This window comes from Venustampulla echinocandica, assembly GCF_003357145.1.
Source record: "Venustampulla echinocandica strain BP 5553 chromosome Unknown scaffold_0, whole genome shotgun sequence".
Taxonomy (NCBI): Eukaryota; Fungi; Ascomycota; class Leotiomycetes; order Helotiales; family Pleuroascaceae; genus Venustampulla; species Venustampulla echinocandica.
The window spans coordinates 5,168,916-5,182,436 of NW_022474205.1; the positions used below are offsets into that span (position 1 = coordinate 5,168,916).

Here is a 13,521-nt window from a genome sequence, read left to right on the forward strand (position 1 = left end):
GGTATTGATAGATTCCTCGTGGTCCAGTATTATTGACGCCCACCTACAAGACAAAAGAACACCGAGCAATTCTTAGAATCGTGTCGCTATGATCTGCTCGAATGCAATCGCATAATCGCACCAATCTTGTGCACCGGATTTGAACGACAGCCCAACGAATGCGTTTGTCTTTGCCGAACGGCCAAAATCCAACTTAAATGAGAGGACGTATCTCGAAGAGATACAACAACAACCGGCGATAGGAGCAGCAACGAGAATGAGAACGACAGACAACAACGATGGCGAGGTGAACAAAATAAGGAAACCAACATGCCTTCGCCTCTTACAGCTGGAAGGCTTTTAGAGCTCGGCCCCGCAAAGAAGAAAAGCGACGCCATGATGGAGCGCTGGGCTTCCAGACTCCACACAGTTCACGAGCACCACTGCATATTTTGTGCAAGCGGCCTGCGAGTGTAGATTAGCAGACCAACTTGGCGTGAGCCGCCCCACGGACGTGGGTAGCTTTGAAGGTGTAGATGCGTCGATCGCGCGAGCGAAGAAACACTAGAAGGGCTAGAAACCCACCACTTCGTATAGAAACTGTCGAGGCTGGGATTCAGCGGGTTCCTGGAAACGCTGCCTAGGTTGCTAGCCAAAGGTACTGTACTTGGAAAAACAGACAAGCACTTTCGAGTAGTGGGTGTGCCCTTGCCCGTAGTGGAGGACCGGTGATGACAAAAGAATCATCCACCGCGACGTCAAGCTGAAGTTTTCCCAACATTGCATTGCATCGCATCGCATCGCAGGTCGTCCCAAGCACCATGTTGGTGATGTGATGCAAGGACAGGATCAGCTTGAATTGGCCACGCCATGTTTAAAAGCATCTCGTCTAATACGACGCCTCATGAGGGCCCCAGCAGTGCGAACGCCCAATTTGGCTTCTCTGGAACTTTCGATGTGGAGCGCCCGCAGCATGTAGTATTTAGGGGATACTCCGCGTTCCACATCCAGGAACAGGCATAGTCTGCACGGGAACTGTGCAATCCAAGAGTCCCTGAAAAAGGAAGATCTTCGCGATCGCCGAGATAGCTCGGACGCTGCGGCAACAAAAATTCTTCTGGCCACGTGGTTGAACGTTCCAGATAGTCTCCCTAAGACATGATATGGTTGTCATATCTCTCCCCTGATTATTGTTTTCTCGTCGCATCTTGGCTGAATAGATGCGCTGCAATGTTGCGGGAATTAATCTAAAAAGCTTAGACTAACGCCAAATTCAATAGCGTAAATATTTTCATTTGCTTGGCGAAGTTGTGGAAGCGTTGTTTGCACAACACTTTTATTATTATTATTATAAGTTATACATTTGTGGCTTGCCCGTATTTCAAGCTGGCTTGGTACGAACGATGATATCATATTTTGACTGTGGTTCAACCTCGGCTCAATAAAATCTCGTGCAGGATGCTACACTTCATGTCTACTCCGTAAGGTTGGGATTGAATTGACTCCCGAATACTAGGTACATAGGTGACCCGTATTTGAGCCAAACGGAGCCGATACAGCGTACTCTGCAGCTCCTTCGAGCCCTCCTACCGAAGTCATCAAATTTCCCGATCTCTAATCCGCTGTGCCTCATACCTAGGTGCTCATACTCCTACCGCACGTTTGTAGAATTCTGCGAGAGACATCATGACAATGATTTTACGCACCTTTCTAGCTAGATCCAGATACTCGGATTCACCGAGACGCTCCCTAGCCCTCATATAATAATCCCTCAGGATCGCCTTCGCCGCGTGTCTTCCACACATCTTGTTGAACTCATCCCCAACCGTACGTGCAACACCACCATGATAATCTCCATCCAAGTCATCCAAACGGGCTCCGTCCGAGTCCGACCAACAGCATACCAACAACCCGCAAACCGTTCCGTCCTGCTCCGGCGCCTGCGGTTCCTCGCTGACCGGCAATGGCATCCTTCCAACCTCCCCATCTACTCCTTTCTAATCACCCACCCAGAGGGCAACATCCTCTTTGACACAGGAATGTCACCGCATTGCAACCAATCAAATTACTTCCCCATCTGGGCCATGGGTACCAAGATGGCAACCCAGATGCACATCGAAGCCCACGAAGGTATGGCATCTCAGCTCAAAGAGATGGGTATCGAGCCTAAGGACTTGAAAGCTGTGGTGTTATCTCATTTACATCATGACCACGCCGGTGGGCTGGAAGATCTAGCTGAAGCGCCGATCTTCATGAGTAAGGAGCACTGGAAAGCGTTCAAAGGCCCGACCTACGCAGCAATAGAAGGCTGTGCTCCGAATCACTGGCCAAAAGACTTCGCCCCGAAATTTTTGGTGCCGTCAGGAACGGCGATTGGGCCATTTGAAAACAGTTATCCCATCACGTCTGATGGGAAGGTTGTAGCGGTTGACACCCCGGGGCATGCTCCTGGCCATGTTTCTCTGATCGTGTTTGCGGATGACGCGACGTTTTTCTTGACAGGTGATGCGACGTATGGATTGGAGTTGTTAGATAAGGAGGAGACTGATGGTATTAATGATGATCCCTTGAGGGCAGTGGAAACTTTGAGGAAGATCAAGGAGTTCACAAGGCAACAACCTGTTATCGTTTTGCCGTCTCATGATACGAAAACGATAGAAAATCTAAAGTTGAAGACTGCGTTTTCGCCTTCGAACTTATAGCATTATATATCATCCCTTAGATTATAAGTTAGGCATGTATATAATAACAAATTTGAGGCATTTATTGTCGAAAGTCATGGATGGGGTTGTCTGAGTTAAGAAAAAGGTCAGCTCACAATGAACCATATTAAGCATGAGATACATAGGAAATTTCGCTCCTAGATATATTTGCGAAGGCAGCAAGAAATTCAAATACTATTTTCCTGCTGAATTAGGACTTGTAAATAAAGGAACATGAAAGTTTAAAGCACGCCCACAAATAAAATGTGCAATATTACGAGGGGACTTTAGATCGTCAAAATGAATAGGAAAATATTGCTCTATAAAATCATCGTTCGCGAGATCTAAGTCATAAGGACATGACAACCATACAGATTCTACAACACCATCTAAACACTCAAGGTCTAACTTAAACGGCCCGGTCAGCTGGACTTGTTCAAATACCAAGTTTTGTCCCCATCGCCCAATTCCTTGGTTGAAAACCCATTCCCCAAGTAAGCAAACCGATTCTTACTTTCCCTCGTATATTCAAAATCCTCGCCCCGGAACTGCTCCAACATGTGAAACCAGTGGATTCTACTCCCCGGATGCAGCGCTGTCACCGGCCCATTCTCCAGCCCGTTCTTGAACCACGATCGACAAGTTCCTGACCACGCGGTGCGCGGCATAAATGCATTGATATGCTCGTAGAAGTCATCAACTGCGGCGGGGAGCGGCGAGAGGGAGAGGATGGATTCGGTTTGGCATTTTTGGATTATACCGCTTATGTATTTTGCGATATGTTCAGTGATAGTGAAGACGCTGCCGTGGCCGATGGGGGCATTTGGACCGAGGAACACTAGAATCTTGTTAGCAACTATAACGTAGACATTTCCATGACTCTGCGCAGAAATAGCTTGGGAGATTGGGTTGGAATGGGGAACCTACTAAAATAATTTGGAAACCCGGGTATTGAGGAAGACATATAAGCCCTTGGCAAGTCCTCAGCCCACTGATCTTGCAAGTTGCCATTCCTGCCAATAATCGGGAAGCGTGGGCAAAAGGAGACGTCGAAGCCGGTTGCACAGACCAACACGTCTACCTCAATAACTTCACCTGTGCTGATCTTGATTCCATTCTCAACAATCTCTTCAATTGGATTTGTTACAACGCGGACGTTCTTGGCTGTAAGTGATTCTAGGTAGCCAACGGCAGGTGTGAGTCGTCGACATCCAATTTCGAAGTCGGGAATAAGTGCTTTCATGAGTTCTGGGTTGCCACCTAAAGCGGCTCCCATGAACATAGTGACCATTTTCGTCGCGTATTTGGCTACATCGCTGCCTTTAATGAGCTGTGGTATCCGGGTTAGCCATAAATCCAACATCTAGGCTTATGGGAGTCGTCAAGGACAACTTACCATAGGAAATTTTGAGTTAATATCCTCCTCCACAGCCTTCACAAACTGGAGATAGTAATCTGGATCAGAATTAAACCTCTCGATTTGCTCAGCTGTAAATTTATTGCCGTCCGTTTTAAGGTCGCGCAGAATATCAATGGGTTTCTGGGCGAGTAGCTGTTGCTGGGATGGCACAACCCATAATGGGGATCTAATAAAGTGCACCAGCTCCTTTACATCTAAGAGGAGATTAGCGAAGCTCTAGTGATTTCACAGAAAAGGGTTTTACCCGGTTGCAGAGCTGGTACTACTTGAACTCCAGACGAACCATTTCCAATAACTGCTACTTTCTTCCCGGCGTATTCGGAGCCTTTTGGCCAATTTGCCGTGTGGATAAGCTCACCTTTGAAGTCATGCAGACCGGGGATATTGGGCCATTTCCAGTTACTAAGTATGATGTTAGACCTCAAATTTGCATCTTCAACGCCTAGATAAAGGACACGACTCTCTTCATACTTACTTCAATATCCCGGTCGCATTTAACAAGAAGTGACAAGAATCACTGAAGGTCTTCCCATCCTCCAAGTTTTCCACCTGCAACTCCCATATCGCCTTGTTCTCATTCCAAATGGCACTGGTAACGCGATGGGAAGTCTTGATAGATGGCCCCATATTCTCGTCCTCGCATACTTTGCAGAGGTACCTCTCAATCTCGTCTGTGCCCGCTAAGAAACCACTCCATGAAGGATTATGATTCCATGAGAACTGATAGTTGTGGGCTGGAATGTCGCACACGCAACCTGGGTACTTGTTTTCATACCAAGTTCCTCCTATCGACGGATTCTTGTCGTACACCACGTGCTCGTAATCAGTGAGTTTCCCCCGCAAGGTCCTGATCATATTGATACCGCTGGCACCTGCACCGATAGTAACAATCCGTACATGGCGTGCTGTTCCCAGCGGCTTCTCGGAAACACTGTAGGTATTGGTATGCGGCATACTGGGAAAGGCACCTCCGGCTAATTCGTGCATGGTTGAGGTTGATGATCGAGACAATGGTGATCGACGACTACGAGAGGAAGTTCAATAACAGGTCAGAATTCACTCCAGAGCCACGATGAATTTAAACACAACTTGACCTTGCATGGTTCAAGCTCCTTTCCAGCCCAACTCAGCAAAGCTCAAAATCTGGCCAAGGCCCTTTCCGGCACTCGGGACCAACATTTCGCATCTCGTATAATGATGCACACGGAGCCGCTGGATTTGCCCTTCAGCAAGTTTCATACGAGTAGCCCCCCGGATCTTCAGTTGCCAAGATATGGGCTCACCAAAGCCCGTCTGTTTCGTCGAATCGTGGCGCAGACGCATGAGAATATAAGCTCGATGTTCGTATTCCAGCGAATCGCGGGGCCGTTCCCCTGTAAGCCGGGGGTTTGGCGTGTACCAGGCAAAGCCCCGATGGCAATTCCTAATAAGAACGGGGGTTTTTGGCTTGGTTTATAACTACAAACTAACTCCTGTGAAAATGCTCTGAAAAGGGCAGCTTCCGATGCAGTTTTCGTAAACCTTTCAATATCATCATATATCATCCCGAATGGCGACCCTCTCGTACCCGGCCAGTCATGTGTGGCGAATGATCGCTCTGATTGTGAGACTAGTGATTGATGACAAGGAATCCTCACCGGGGTCTAGTTAGAGCAGTTGAGATTGATATACTTTGAAAAATTATCCTGTTTGTAAGGCCAGCAGCGAGGGTGCTTCGTAGGTCCTGTTGACCTCTTCATACCACAGATAGTTTAGCGCCCAAGTCTTTAAATAGGGGCCAATTACCTCACATCGCCACACGTCTCAACGTTCTGTCATTATCATTTGCGCTTACAATGTTGATTTAGCAGTCCGAATACGCAGGCAGGCAGGCTGTTCTAATTGCTTGAGACTCTACCAAAACCATTACCCCTGAACTGCAGCAGTCAGAATTATTAGAATCATTATGAATAAAACCATGCTGCTTTTCTCCATACTACCATCTTTTTAAGGATAATATGGAGCGATAGATATAGTAGGAAGATGGGAACTTGTGGAAAAATCATTCCATGTGTTATTTCCAAGTGCGAAAAGAAGAGAAATAACTAAAAGCCCGCAATGAATAACGCCTAAGGTTTCCAACCATAGTAACTTGATTACCTCCGCTCTACCCCAATAACTTTATACTTTCACTCTAATCGCTTGCTCCTTTCCCACTTCTCCCCCTTTACTCGTCCCTTCTCTCACTACTGCCTCCCCCTCCAAAATATGGTCTTCTCCATTTGCGATCAATCGAAATAGCATTTAGGACCGGAGACTGCGAGAGCGTAGGTGATTGAGCTTTTGATAAGTCGAAATGTGTTTAGTGGCAGGCATGTTCTTAACGGCCTTTCTGCGCGCGACGTCGACGTTCAACTTCTTCTTGACGTTGACGGGCTCCTCTGCAGGAAGTACACTCGGAACCGGGCCTATAATATTCATTGTGAATTTTGCAAATGCAAACATGCACTTTTTTCACACATCGAGTAGTACACACTTTTTTGCAGGCTGGACTATATAAAAACGTTAGTTATTAAACCAACAGAGGGCGACAATCCTACCAGTGATGGCCCATGTTACCTTTGTGTAAAGCAGACTGAGGAGGAGATTCCCAGGAACTGAAATACACAGTAGGAGTTCTGTTTTGGAAAGGCTGTTTTCTGGTTTGGAGAGTCTGTTTTCTGTTTTGATCAGGCTGTTCAACGAAGAGACACTGGAGAGGTTTACATTTCGAATTTAATTGAATGTACCTTGATTAGAGGCCTTCACCGAAGATAAATCTATCTATTTCCTAAGCGATATAGTACTGCCGTATTTAAATTTTAATCCAATATCTGTCTGGCCACCCTTGCTAACGAACAACTGGTTCAGCATATTCTAATGTAGACTGGCTCCGAGCCGTGGCTTTTCTGCATGTTCCTCAATATGTTGGCAGAACTATCATCGTAACAACTATGTTTATATTGAGACCCTTCCATTTTGTTAAGTCCTCCTCGGAAGTTGAATACTCTGTACAACACTCTTTACACGCTATAGAGTTATTCAAATGCAACCTTGAACCTATAACCTATTATTACAGTCGAAAAACTTAACCTCTGCCTCTTTTTACAGGGTAACAGAATTTCCCAAGAGTCAATGTCAAAAGATCTTATAGCTATTAAATTACGTCTACGATTAACGGTACAAAGCCTAACATGATAACTACAAGGATTCACAGCTATAGTGGACGGTGGGCTCTGGAAAGCAGGGCGATAGCTTTGTGAATAGTACTTCACAAATAGCCAGCTACTATAGTGAAAAGGTAGGGAATAGTCCCTACTATTCCCTGCCTATCCTCATGCCTCCAAGTTTTACTTCATATTTGCAACAAATACTATCAATAAACAATAATATAAGGTATCTTACTTTGCCTCAATTTAACTTCAAAAGCAAGTAAACATTCCTAGTATCACCTACCTAAGATACGTACCAAGCTGTGTGTTATATTAATTTTTTTTAGCTTAGTGACTAATACCCCTCTAATCTATATATGGCCAAATAAGCAAATATTTCTTAACGAAGTACAAGGGCGTGGCACTTGGTCAAGTGTGTTCTAGTCAAATTGTACTTTCGTTATCGCCAGGGACGATAGGAAAAAGGGAACAACAACAAAGCGACAACAAAACAAATGCGACAAAAGATGTAGGCATTCGACACCGGGCCGAACTCTTTTGCTATTTTGAGAGTTCGATTTAATATTTTTCTTTTAAAAAAAACAAATACATAACATACGATTAAATTAAATTCACCTTAGGAATCGTTTTTTTTTTCGTGGGGTTGGTTTGGCAAGGGCCAGATTGGTGTCACCGCCTATTATTGTTATTATTACCTACTACCTACCTTAAATCCAAGCTTATTTTCAATAACGACGAGAAGATAGTGGAGGGCTAAGGCTAAGAAAGTACAAAACTAAGATGTAGAAGAACTCTAAGGATCTGCTGCATGAGCAGTGGGCAAATATTCCCCAAAATAGGAAGCCGTGAAACCTGAGATATGTAGGACAGTAGGGCAGAGTGACCCACGAAGAGGGAGGACGATGAGAGGCCAAAAGAGGGAAATCAACAAGAAGAGGAAATAGGGCGACTAGAGAGCAAGAGCAGTGGGAAGGATTCCGATGGAATAGCCCTCTTATATTTACATCAGCACTGAGAGCTACGTAACTTATATTGAGACTACTTCCGTGACCTCCTTGTTAAACCCTAATCACGACTTGCATGGCTTCGCCTCCTGAAGTTCAATCTCCCCTTTTAGGAGTGCATCAAAGCCAATCTTTAAGAGCTTCATATGCCATTCATTGAGGTGTCCTTCTGCCATTGCACACGCGATTTTGTAAATGTAGAAGTCGTTTAACCCACAATTGTCTTCTCCATTTCCCATATTGCCATGCCCGCTCTGCTGTCCTGAGACCTGTCCATTGTCTAGTGGAATTATTTTCTCGTTCTCTTCGTCGGTCGATTTGCTTGCCTCTGTAGCTAGCACGGAAACATATTTGCGGACTATTTCTGCAATTTCGTTGAAGAACTTATCTAAGATTGATGCAGTACACAGTTGGTCTGTTGCTGCGATATAGAGATTCTCAGCGAATAGAGAGTTACGAGTTAGGTTGACTTCCGATACCAAACCCTTGTCTTGAAGGCGGTACGCTTTCATAAAGTCGTCATAGATTGTGCGGTAAAAGGCGAGTGTTTCAGGAGAGTCTTCCCAAACGCCCTCTGGCTCGATACCTTGTTCCATTTCTTCCTTCCAGCCATACATAGCAGGATCCCAATCACGCGTCAGCCAGCTTGGGTATTTTTCGTTCCCTAAGCTTCGTGGGACTGCACAAACGCCGTCCCAGTCAATGAGACCTTGTAATCCTCCATCTTCTGAGACGATAACATTCTGGATATCAAAATCTGGGTGTGTCAAGACAAATTTCTTCCTCTCATCCATAGGTTCTGGGACCCAATGGAGAAACAATCGAAGAAGTTCAAGCTCGCCCTTGCTAGAAATGGTACGTGGTTCGTGTCGACAGTCTAGGAAAGCTGTATAGAATGACCTTGGGTCTGTGAAAGGACCCAATTCAACATATACAGCCATTTCATCTTGATCGTCTGTGTACAGACGATCAAGCATGGCTTGATTGTCAACGTGTCGGGAGGGGCTGATGCGGGCAGGTTGGCCATGTTCGTCAAAATTAATTGAACCTCCTTGATCAAATGAGAATCTGTCCAATTGAATCATGGCAGCAGCAAGTTCTTTCAGGGTTCGAGTCCGACGCGCTTGTACAATGTGTTTTGGCACAGTATGGTCAAACCAACAATCATACAATGATTTGCCAGAAATGAAACTCATTAGGATAAACGGGCAACCAAGATCATTGCCGCATGTGGCGTCAAATGCGAATACTCGAGGTAGAGGAATAGTAGTCTTATGTCGTAGTAGCTGCATCGTCAATGCTTCGGAGCATAATGCTCTAGCAGCGGGCCCGTCAAACCGATCGCGAGTTCCATTGACAGGGACCTTAAGGATCCAGCGAATTCCATCATTAAATTCCACAGGGAAGAGGACATGATAGGAGCCACATATTGGCAAACCGATGGTGACGGGCTCAATCTCGTGGGATTTCTTGTTGCTGTCTTGATTGATTTTCTCCCGAGCAGCGGAAGCATATCCAGGCAGGAGATCCAACCGCAAACTCGCCATGACAGGAGCGAATAATTCCTTGTCGTCATCTCCCTCAGATTCCATGTCCACCTCCTGGTCGTCGACGTCATCTACGGCGGGGGGTTTATCTGACGCAGCGGACGTCATGGGTTTGGTGTGAATGTATAAGAAGTGCGTATGACACGGCCAGGCGTATTTAGATCGCAGCCTTGGTAAAGTTTAGGGAGGTTCTAGGGCAGAGAATTAGCCACAGGCGAAGCAGAGGTTAAGACTGAGCTGATGGTTTTCAGTCAGTCGATAGGATCTCGCAGACTAAATCCTGGGTGATGGACGTATAAGTTGAGTTGGACGTGGTGAAAGTGAAATTGATGATGGTTACAAACGTTCTCGGTTGGAGGGAGTGTTACTTGACCACCAAATTCACTGAACCGCCTGAAAATTACCCAAATTCGAAATGACCCCATTTACAAGGTCATTTGAATAAGCTCCCCACTTGTTTATACTAGCTTTTCGTATTATCCAAGCTTCTACTTAAAAGGACCTTAATACTCTTACGAATCTCGCCTCGTAGCTTTTGTACATTCACCTTAGATTATTCATTTTTACTCCTCGACTAGTAAACTATTTAATCTCTATAAAAATCTATTTACTTCCTTTGATTAAATTAATATTAAGACTTTAAGGATAATAAATAATAGATATAGTATTATTATTCTTTTCTACTTCGATATAAATAGTATTTGTATACTATTAGTAAGCGGAGTATCGTGATAGTTTGAGTCAAGGTGCGTATTGATTCTCAATACTACATAAGACGTAATACGAAGAAGGATGATTATCCTCGCGGGATGCCCTTTCTCTAGTTAGTTGAGGGGTTGTCAGAGCTATTATAAAGTATGAATGGAATACGGTGTGGGTTCGCTTGGGAGATATATGAGTTCCGCGGAATAATGAGATCCGGGAAAATCCAGTGTTGCTGGGATGCCTTGATAGTGGAGGTGGTGGAAGTTGGAAGTTGTAATGAGGCTGTATAAAAATGCGGTCTCTCTCACTGGTCAGTAGCACTAGATCAAGTGATGAGTGACAATTGATACTGCCGAGCTCACTTTACAAAGAAGAGCTTCCGTAACCGACGGAAGGGTCACTCGTAAGTCAAGCTCCACTAAGCTGTAGAAGGGGGCAGTGATTTGAAAGCTCCGTGTTTCTCTTTGAATAAAGACGTCCTAGTGAATGGCCAGATATCGATCAAACTAACTCGACACCATGCGGCCAGCTTGTTACCTCCCAAGACGCGGCAGTACTTGCTTTCTACCAAGTATAGCTGTCTTGAACCATTCCAACCGCTTTGCCATCTTGCTTCCAAATCCTCGCATCCTTCATTACAAAGGATACATTCCTCAATGCGTGTATATCCTCACGCGGATCTTTGTCCAGGGCGATAATATCTGCACGCAGACCCGGCTCAAACCATCCGAACTTGACACCACACAGATCCCCACCACATGATTCCCATCCTCCAACAGAACACGCCTCCAGAACATCCTCCAGGGGAATTCCGGCCTCTATCATGAGTTCCATCTCGCGAGCACTCTTACCGTGACTGACAGGGCCAATGTCAGCACCGCAGGCAAATCTCACGCCTAGGTCATAAGCCAGCTTCGTTTGGGCTTTGATCTCGGGGTACCGCTTGGAGTGCAATTTCTCGCAGACAGACAATGTAGGAACGAAAATAACGTTCTTTGAGACCATGGCTTCAAAAAGCTCAGCATTGGCAAAATAACAATGCTCCAGCGTATTAACCCCGGCTTCAACCGCCATCATGGCACCCTCAATTGTCCCCGCATGACAAGCAACAGGGGCTTTCGCCAGCCTCGCTTCCTTGATGATCATATTTACCTCCTCTTGTGCAAAGACCAAGACATCAGGGTTCGGATCCTCTGGGAGATGCGCAATATCGTTGATGTAAGGATGCTGCTGGGTAGGCGGGAACCGCATGACTCTTCGTCTGTAATCTGCAAAATACTTGATAACATCTGCACCAGCTGCGATTCTGCGGCGGACAGCTAGACGAGCGCCACCGGCTCCATCCACACAGTCAGCGCCAGATGGCAGACAGGTATGTTCGCTCTCGGTGCGGGGTTCATAGGAGCCAGTGCTGGCTAAGGCTTTGGTCGCGACGAAGAGGCGAGGGCCGGGCATGAGGCCGCGATTGATAGCATCACGCATACTGGCGTCTGAGTTGCCCATTGATTCGGAGCCCAGGTCTCGGTAGGTGGTATATCCTGCTAGTAAGGCAGTTCTGCAGTGGTTTGAGGCGCGGATGATGCGTTCGACAACACTTTCGTCACGCTTTTGGTTGACTGAAGCACGCTCGCTGGGAGATGAGAATCAGAAAGGTAACCATTAAGCCCGGGAATTGTCCTTGAGTTGCCAACTGACCAGCAACCTAAACCCAGATTCCTGAGGATTGCAACTGTGCAGCCTGGAAGGTCTAGAGTTTGCAGAATTTGAGGTCTTATTTTGAAGTGGGGTCCCTGACTGTGTCTCCCCTGACGAATTGAAGAAATAAATCTTACTCATAATCATGGAGAAAAATGTGCGAATGGGCTTCAACGAAGCCAGGCATCACAACCTTCTCCCGGAGGTCAACGTCGCCTTCTGGAACCTCTTCTAGCTTCTCTGTTCGCTCGTAGACCTTGATAATGGTGCCGGTGATGGGCTCAACCGTGATTGAGACCTCGGACACAAATTTCTTCTTCTTCGGGTCGAACAGGGTTGAGGTATGGATAGTGTACGACATAACTGCGCACATGAGATTGTCCGAGAAGAAGGGACGTGAAGAAGGAAACGAACAAGAGATATTCAGGAGTAAAGAAGTAAAGAGGGACTTTAGAATTAAACTTTAGTATAAGAGATAGGCGATAATAGCGAATCTACTGGCTCTAATAGGGATAAGAATGGTAATAGAAGAGGAAGAAGAAGAAGAGGAATAATAATGTTACTAGTGACGGAAGCGTCACCATACTCACTCCTCACGAGTTCCAGCACCTCGCACTGTCCCCACTTCTCCCAAACGCAGATCTATCGTGAATTTGTGGTACCAATAGTGATGGCCACTCGCATTCGACGGAGGAGGATCATCCAAGCGAACCAGCGATTAATACTATCTCCAATATTAAACGCCACTCTTCCAACGGCGCGCATGCAGAAGAGCGTCGGGTTACTTGAGACACGCGCTGATCTCCGGCCCGATGTAGGGGAGGGGCCCACCTAAACAAGCCCAAGATTATCAGGGTCCACTTCTCTGGAATCTACACCGAGGAATATGGGCCTTTCCCAAAGACGATTCATTTCCCCACGAAATGGCCATTAGTCTGCTTGGTACAGGTCAAAGTTTTTTGGTTCACTTGTTGAGATCTTGCCGCCAATTGGAAACCTCAAGCCGCTCTGCATCGAGACTGTGTACGAGGTGTGTCGTGAGCAAAGCTCCAGGGGCCAGTCAAGTTCATGGACCGAGGATGCAACCCCCCTTCTCCTTGTATCCTATCTCTCTTCTATCCCCGCCTCTATCGTAAATAGAAATACTAGGCACTTATAGGCCAAGAGTCTCCTATCTCCAGCGGTAGTTGCACAGTTCCTCTCTATATTAAACTCGCATCCGTCCTTCATCCCAGCCACATCCAGATCGCCCATTACCTCATTACGTTTCCTTCAACT

The 13,521-nt window shown here is 46.1% G+C and overlaps 4 protein-coding genes across 4 annotated transcripts; 1 reads left to right on the plus strand and 3 right to left on the minus strand.

Moving 5' to 3' along the window:
- Positions 1–1,823: 1,823 nt before the first annotated feature.
- On the plus strand, positions 1,824–2,681 carry BP5553_01598 (Metallo-hydrolase; the record flags this gene model as incomplete). The annotated part of the gene is made up of 1 exon (XM_032010221.1): positions 1,824–2,681. The coding sequence occupies one exon, from the start codon at positions 1,824–1,826 to the stop codon at positions 2,679–2,681; it is 858 nt and encodes a 285-aa protein (XP_031874275.1).
- A 422-nt stretch (positions 2,682–3,103) lies between these two features.
- Positions 3,104–5,088, minus strand: BP5553_01599 (FAD protein; the record flags this gene model as incomplete). Its single annotated transcript, XM_032010222.1, has 5 exons — positions 3,104–3,519; positions 3,609–4,011; positions 4,078–4,295; positions 4,346–4,503; positions 4,577–5,088. 5 exons carry the CDS (start codon positions 5,086–5,088, stop codon positions 3,104–3,106), a joined length of 1,707 nt encoding a protein of 568 aa, XP_031874276.1.
- Positions 5,089–8,361: 3,273 nt separating this feature from the next.
- BP5553_01600 (uncharacterized protein) lies at positions 8,362–9,951 on the minus strand (the record flags this gene model as incomplete). Its single annotated transcript, XM_032010223.1, has 1 exon — positions 8,362–9,951. One exon carries the CDS (start codon positions 9,949–9,951, stop codon positions 8,362–8,364), a length of 1,590 nt encoding a protein of 529 aa, XP_031874277.1.
- Positions 9,952–11,112: 1,161 nt separating this feature from the next.
- On the minus strand, positions 11,113–12,604 carry BP5553_01601 (Uncharacterized protein; the record flags this gene model as incomplete). Its single annotated transcript, XM_032010224.1, has 2 exons — positions 11,113–12,178; positions 12,381–12,604. 2 exons carry the CDS (start codon positions 12,602–12,604, stop codon positions 11,113–11,115), a joined length of 1,290 nt encoding a protein of 429 aa, XP_031874278.1.
- Positions 12,605–13,521: the final 917 nt, after the last annotated feature.